This window comes from Poecilia latipinna, unplaced genomic scaffold (genome assembly GCF_001443285.1).
Source record: "Poecilia latipinna isolate Pla-1442-1.1 unplaced genomic scaffold, P_latipinna-1.0 Scaffold3241, whole genome shotgun sequence".
NCBI lineage: Eukaryota > Metazoa > Chordata > Actinopteri > Cyprinodontiformes > Poeciliidae > Poecilia > Poecilia latipinna.
Window position 1 is genome coordinate 66,528 of NW_015115857.1, and position 8,075 is coordinate 74,602.

An 8,075-nucleotide genomic window follows, 5' to 3' on the forward strand; every position below is an offset into this window, starting at 1 on the left:
AACAACTAGGGTCTTTGTTCAAATGTTTATCAAGAGAGCAACTCAGATCTCAGATGTGATCGCCGTGAGAACATCCTGCTTGAAAATGACCTTTTGCTCTTTCTCTCTTTAATCTTTGGTTTTGAATAAGGTCTAAAACCAGGTGACAAAACTACTTAGACCATCCCATCTAGGTAATTTAAAAACTGGGTCTGTCCATACAAGGAGAACAACACGCCTTAATTGCATAAATTAAAACAAAGGAAACACCTTTTTGAACAAAAGTAAAGACCCCAGAGGAACAAATCAGATTTGCTTTTGCAACTCTTCAAAGACGTCTTTGCCTTTCTTTCTTCTTCTTTTCTATGTTTTTCAGGTAAATGAATGTCTGTTTTAGTGTGTTTTGAAGTGTATGTGTTGGCAATGTGATTTTATACTTTTAAATGTTAGAATAAACTCTAAAAATGCATGACGTGGAGATCTGATTGTTAACTGTGGCTTTTTCTTCCAAGTATGGCATCATTGAGAGGATAAGAGAATACAACGAGCCAGAACTTGATGATTTTTATTCTCTTACATTAGCTAACTCATGAATTATCTCAAGGCTTTGTTTACTTCATTCATATTTTAATAATCATCTGATTTGTATGGACATTGTAGTTAAACTACGTTACATTTGATAGGTAGTTGGTATGAATGGAGACGGTTTAAATACAGTAATAACATTGAGATGCATTTAAATGTGTGGTTCTGCAGGCTGTTCTCTGGATCAGACTCTGACTCCAACATGTATGGATGCTGGATGATTGTTGACATTTTTAATAAACTTTGAAGAAAAAAGTTTCTCTGCCGGTAGATGAAGTGTTGTTGTCGTCAAACTACAGAAATGGACGAATGGGGTGGAGTGGAGCCCTCTATGATCTGGAGGGAGGCGGGGCCTGAAATGTCTCATTTACATTTAAAACGCAGCAAAACAAGTTTCTCTAAAACCTCAGAACAGGAATAAACAAGGGATCTGTGAAGCTACAATAACCAGGAATTCAAACCAAAACAGTGCAGTTCTCCTTTATATAGACCATAAGTGAATGGTTTATGTAAAAGCATGATATATCCACTTTAAATCTAATGTGTTTGAGTTGCATTTTTAGTTATTTAACTAACTATATATGACTATATCAAAAGTCATTTTGTATCAGTGAAGATCTAAATAATGTTTAACTTTTGTACTTGTACATTTCATAACCTGTACTCTGTACTTTATCAGTCACAAGTATCTGTATTTCTACTTCAGTAGAGAATATAAAAACTTTTGAAACTTCTGATCAGATCAGATACTGACTTTGCCTGGACAGTAAAACAGATGGGATGGGTTTCATTGTCATCATATTGACTGAAAGACGGCGTCCATGTCAGGGTGAAATATCCTGAACCAGATGAATTCTTGGTCATGCTGACCGGTCCGCTGAACAGCAGCTCAGTGATCCTTTAACACACAGGAAACACATCAGTCTGGTTGGTTATATGTCCAAAATGCCCTCAAACCAGACTTAAAAATTATCTTCAAAATGTGATTTTCACCATGAATTATGTCAAATCTTACCTCTGATTAGAAACATTTATTTTCTACTCACTCAGACTGAGTCGCCTCTGCTCTGATGTTGATTTCTATCATCTCATTAACGTCTATGAAGAACTGAGCTCCATGTTCAGGAGTTGGAGGCAGAAACCTGGGCAGATATTCACCTGCTGTGCAGGACGGAGCTGCAGGATCCACTGGAGCAACGCAGGGAAAAATAATGCAGATGAACTAATGAAACACATTAAAAATGGTTTGTCTAGACAGAGAAGTGGGCAGTATATTATTTGTCATATAATCCATCTTTATAACAGGTGATCTTCTTTTTGTATTATATTTCTGTATCTGGAATTTAAAAGCCTGATGTCTTTTAATAGTCTTTAGTTATTGGTCATCTTTAAACAGAAACTTATTGAATATTAAATTTATTAATACCAGTGTTGCTCTTTGGCAGTAAAACAAGCTGATTGAAACATGAAATCAAACCTTTAAAAACAAACTGGACAGAGATTTGGCTCATGAAGCTGCTGGGGCTCCATGAAGACGTTGAACCATCGTATCGAGTCAGATTGATGGTCTGTCTGGGAAAATCCTCCATCATCAGCTGAACTGCATATGAACCTTCATTGCTGCTGCTGGTTGGACTGAATGATAGAGAACAAGACTGGAAGAGAAGAGAGAGAGAAAGATTAACTATGTTATATTTAATGTTCTCTGTTATGGATTCATGTTTTTGTTCATACCAACAATATTTGTTTTTAAAGGTGTTAAATAAAAGCACCTTTGTAAAGTGTGTTTTTATTTAAAACATGAAACAGAGTAATTCTTCATCATTAGTCATTTATAGTTAATTAAATAATCAGTAAATTTTGTTTTATTAACTGTAAACATTTTCTGTTGCATTGCTGTAACCAACATTTATTACTCACTGATGACAGACTGAGGACAGGCGACCATGTGCAGGTGTAGCACTCATAGTTATCGGGACTGGATCCATATCTGCATTGAACATGGTCTCCATCAGGGTCAAAGGTCAACAAGCTGATATTCCTCTGACAGTTTGAAGGAACTCTGAGAGAAACAGAAACAAATGTCACAAAGAACAAACAATCTGCTCAAATTATTTGATTTTCATCAGGAATCTTCAGTATCTTGACTGATTTGTATTTCAGTGTTTTTATTATTTGTTTTAGTTTATTTTGCTCCTGAATCTCTTTGGTCTCTTTTAAAGATAAAATCAATTCACAGCATTTGGATGTTATTTGGAAACTTTTTCTAATTATTAAAGCTTCATGGTTGGGCTTTACAAGAAATAATTATTTAAAATATTAACAGAATCAAACTATTCTTCATGTTCAACTAAAGACACCATCTGTTTCTGAATAGTTATTAACATGATGTAAAAACTGAATTACCTCATAAGAGGGATGATGCCGGTCTGTGGTGATGAGTTCGGTCTGTTGATGTCGGATCGTTTTTTCAGCTCATATGTCAACTGAAATCGCGCAGATGAAACGTTTTTTCTGTTACTTATCCAGGTTCCAGGATTCCACCTTTAACAGAAGATTTTGGGAGGATTTCTGATGTTACTCAGAGTTTCTGAAACACAGAAAACTTTACAGAGCAGCAGATCAAAAAACTGACAGGAGATTTAATTCAGTTAAATTTTAGATTTAGTCACTTTTTGGCAACAACTGAGAAATGTTAGATATTTTTGTTGAGATTCAGTTACCTGCCCCAGTAATAGTCAAAATTCCAACTGCTCTTGTCGATGTAGTCTTTCAGACACCATTCACCGCTGCTTTCATCAATCTTGTTAGTGGGACCCCACCATGATTCAATCTCTGCACATGAGCTGAAGCTCAACTTAAAGCGACGCACAACCTGCAAATTTAAAGTGAAGAAGTGTTAAATACACTTAAAAAAGGGCATGAAAAACTTCAGAACATCTGGACTTACTGTAAAACTGCTTCCTTGTACATTTTTAGTGGTGTGGGTAATCACAACACCAGTATAACCAGCTTCTGTCCGGCTGACCATCATCATCATCATCATCATCATCAGCACAGAGAGCAACATGATGAACGAATCGGTTCTACTAACTAAGATCGGATCATCAGAGACAGGCGACTTTATACAGTCTCTCCTTATTCTCTCTGTTTCCTGTTGGTGACATGGAAACATATTTTTATGGACTGTATTTACATAATGAACCAGGAAATGTCGACACCTGATTCATGATCAGAAAAACATTTCCTAGGAGGTAAATTTTGCTTTGCAAACTGAAAGACATTAAATCTATATTTGCTTCATCTCAGTGTTTCTAAGTCCTGCAGCTCCACCAGGTTCATTATTTATCTCAGTTTTTGTGTCTCAGTGAATATTTAAGATGTTCACAGATCAGAGCTGATCACTACCAGTTCACCACTGGTTTCACCAGATACAAACTTTAATGGCTGCAGACCAGCAGTTCATCTCTGCAGTTACACCAATAATATCCAACATATAATCCATGTTATGGTTTTTGTTTGCTTGTTTTTATACCAGTTTTTCCTGATGAATTTTAAACTGCTACTTAGTTTGATGGAAAACTTGTTCTATAGTCCAAGTATAACTAGGAATCTGTAAATGATCAATAGTAAAGATATTTATGTTTTAATTTGCTCTTCTGTCTGCTGACTGTATAACAAAACTTATTTTAGTCCTTTTTCCTTTTTTGTCCAGACATTTCAATGAACATGGTGTTTTTTACACTTCTACAAAAGATGGAAAGGTACACCATCATGCAAATTATTTTGCATAATGTACGCTTCCTTGTTTGTTTACATATTTTTGCAGGTGTGTGGAAATCACCTAACAGATGACCTTTACTTTCTTTTCTATGTCTTCAGTTGAACTTCTCCTTTTTCCCAACATTCACTATGTTCTAGTTTGAAAATGTTATTTAGGTTTGAAGAGTTTAAATGTCTTTCATTCTTTATCTCTGTAATATGAGAAAATCATTTTGTCTACCTGTCATGACTGGTTCAAGGTCATAACATGTAGTGGTTACGGTGTAGAAAATGAATATTTATTAAAAACTACAATGACTGTGATGTCAGTGGAGTAAAGCAATTGGTTGGATGTGTTGGATGTGTGCATGAAAGTGTTTAGGTGCAAAAACCTCAACACTTTCTCAAATGTGCAAGAGGAAGCAGAGCAGGACAGGCATCAGGAGGCAGAGAGGCGACCCAGAAGGTGGAGACGACCAGCTTTAAATGTCCTGAGCTCCAGATCAGCAGATCAGCTAAACCTGTAGAGGAGGAGCACAAGACAAACACTAAAAACACCTGGAGGCCCGTAACACTAACCTTCAACCAGGTTGTAACCGGGTTGTAACTACTTACATTTACTCAATTACATTTGCATAAGTAACTTTGTATGAAAACATGTACTTTTAGGAGTATTTTTACTTCAACTGAATGAAAAACAAACATGTTTTAACCAAAGTTTCACCAGACACCAGACGTTTATTGAAAGAACTGGATTTTTCTAATTTTTTTTATTTATTATTGTTTATAGAAATTGTCATTTTGTCCTTAACTAATATAGTATTATTAGTCATAATAATATTAATATTAGTAATATTCATAGTTTGTATGGGTACAATATGTTCTTTTTACTTATTTCTGGCAAACAGAACCTTGTCATATTTTAAATGAGTTCTTGTTAAAAAATCCAAGTGCAGAAAGTCACTAGAGCGTTTATAAGTTTAATGAAATAAAGAGAGACGAATAAAATCCTCAGCAAGGATCAGGGTAGAGAGAGAGATGGGAGGAGAGGAGCAGGAAAGAAGTAAAGAAATTACCTAACAGAGATGCACAATAAGTAAATAAAAAAAGAACCAAAGTGAGAATAAAAACAAAAAAACGAGCATCTGATTTAAGTAAGGGAAACGGAAAACAAAAAGCAAACATAAAAAACAAGTGATCAAAATGTAAAAACCCAAATAATCCAGGATCCTGAAAAACCTGCCATCTTCCTGGACTTGTTGATGGAAAGACATTTTCATGTTACGTTTGAATAGTTGTTTAAAAATATGCACAGAAAAACTCCAGGCACATTCAAATAACTGTTTTTTAAAAACTGGTCCAACAAGGGAAAGCACAGTGCACCATTTGTTTGTTTTTTTTCTTCTTTTTTTTTGCTGATGTCACAAAACAGGAAGAGGCTGAGCCAATGCAGCTCTCACTAGATGGCCTGAAAACTGCATTTCTGTAGGTTTAAAAGAAAAAAAAGTGTAAAGAACTAAGAATAATCTGAAAATCAAATCCAAATGAACAAGGAAGAAAACAAAAAATAAACCAAGAAATTGAACTAAAAGGAATGAACTATATGGCAACACATTAGTAACAATAATGAACAGAGAAAAATTAAATAAACCTGGCAAGACATGGCAAATAAAACCCAAAGCAGCCATAAATCATGACAGCTGTTATGTCTGCGTCTTAAATTAATGATGAATTAACATGTTTATATTTTATATAACAGCAACAGGCCAGATTCAGCCTTCCAGATCAACAGTCTTCAGTTGCTCAGAGCGGACAACGACGAAAGGTTGGGGGAAACACGGGGAGGAGGAGTCTGTCTGTATGTGAATGAAGTTGGTGTACGAACTGTGGACTGGCTAAAAGAGTCTGTCTGTATGTGAATGAAGTTGGTGTACGAACTGTGGACTGGCGAAAAGCTGCTGCTTTGAGGTGATGGAACTCATGACAGTGAAATGTCGGCCGTACGATCTGCCTCAGGAGTTTACTGCGGTGTTCATCACCATTGTTTACATCCTGCTGGGTGCAAACGGCAGTGAAGCATCGAAGGAGCTACATGACACCGTTAGCTCACTGCAGATGAAACACCTGGAGGCGTCTTATGTGGCTGCAGGGGGACTTTAACCACGTGAAACTGACAGACACTCTGCCCAGTTTTACCAGCACGTCACCTTTCCCACACGGTGAGACAACACTCTGGACTGTGTGTACACACCAACATTCATGTTGCAGCTCTTCCTCGTCCATCTTGGCCTCTCCGACCACATCTCCATCCTGCTGGCGCCAGCATGTCGTCCACTGATGAGACGGATCGGACCAACGAAGAAGACAGTCACTGTGGTGCAGAGATGCAGCCTGTGTGCTGCAGGACAGTTTTCAGCGCACAGACTGGCAGCTACTAATGAGGGAGAGGTGGACCTGGAGGAAAACACCTCCTCTGTTCTGGGCTTCATCTCCGAGTGTCACCACCACCTCTTGGAGAACTGGGTTACAAATTGACACTTTTTCTCTCTCCCGCTCTCTATTTTTTGAAAACCTGATTGTATCTACTTTTTTAGCAGCATAGTAACAGCCACAGTCATTCTTGTCTTCTACTGACTGCTGCTGAACAGAACGAACCATTTCATGCAGATCCATGGGGGTTCAGTGCAAATATGGATGTTTGCTTTTTGGTCTGGGAGGGGGAACATTATATTTTTACTTCTAAAACCAATTTTAGAAAACACAATGTAATTAATTTTGTAATTGACAGGACGCCCTTTTTTTTCGATGAACAAAAAAGGAGGGCCCCGTCAGTCAGGGGCCCTCGGNAACATCCTNACTTTTCCCCCCTATATGGGCCCTTGGGTGGAGAACATTGGGTGTGTTCACACTGCAGCCTGAAGTGACCCAATTCTGATTTTTTTGACGTAATGCGACCTGTATCTGATCTTTTCATGGCAGTGTGAACAGCACAGGTCGGATTCTTTTTCGAATGTGACCCATATCCGATACGTATCCGATTCAAATGCGACCTAACGTCCAGGTCGCATTCATCCGAACTGAACGTCACTGATTCTCAACAAATCTCACTGTTCTGCGTCCTGATAAGCGCAAGCGGGAAGAAAAATAACAACCATAATGGACTATATGAGGATTAAGTTGTTAATATGCTGCTCCAGTCGGACAACAACTTCAAATATGTAAGCTAAGCTCCACCGTTAGCCTCCATGTTTACTTCCGCAAACACTGAGCACTACTTCTTTTTATGGCGGTTGGCAGAACACTTAGAATGCTGACGCTATTGCGCCCTCTACTGCGCATGCGGGACACTTTCAGGTCGTTTGCCCGTTCACACTGCAGAACGCATACAGGTCGCATTTACTGGCAGTGTGAACGGCCCTGGCAAAAAAATCGGAATTGGGTCACTTCAGGCTGCACCCATTATCTGCACCTGCATCCCCATGTGGCACAGTAGCTGCACTGCTGCTTAGAGCATCGCTCTGCAGAGGACTGTGGGTTCCAGCCTTTTCCTTTTCCATACAGGTCGCATATGTGTGCCAGTGTGAACGGCCTGGCAAAAAAAATGGGAATTGCCAAAAAATCGGAATTGGGTCACTTCAGGCTGCACCCATTATCTGCACCTGCATCCCCATGTGGCACAGTAGCTGCACTGCTGCTTAGAGCATCGCTCTGCAGAGGACTGTGGGTTCCAGCCTTTTCCTTTTCCATAC

General features: G+C 38.4%; 1 protein-coding gene across 1 annotated transcript in view; it reads right to left on the reverse strand.

Annotated features, from left to right (window-relative positions):
- The window catches only part of LOC106940475 (uncharacterized), a 9,192-nt gene extending 5,965 nt beyond the window's left edge, over positions 1 to 3,227 (reverse strand). Inside the window, exons 1-5 of the mRNA XM_015023239.1 lie at positions 2,971 to 3,227; positions 2,485 to 2,626; positions 2,042 to 2,219; positions 1,611 to 1,752; positions 1,319 to 1,462 (exon numbers count right to left, since the gene is read on the reverse strand). Coding sequence (XP_014878725.1) covers positions 1,319 to 1,462; positions 1,611 to 1,752; positions 2,042 to 2,219; positions 2,485 to 2,626; positions 2,971 to 2,975 — 611 coding nt within the window. The 5' untranslated portion in view covers positions 2,976 to 3,227. The remainder of the gene's footprint in view (positions 1 to 1,318; positions 1,463 to 1,610; positions 1,753 to 2,041; positions 2,220 to 2,484; positions 2,627 to 2,970) is intronic.
- Between the last annotated feature and the right edge of the window lie 4,848 nt (positions 3,228 to 8,075).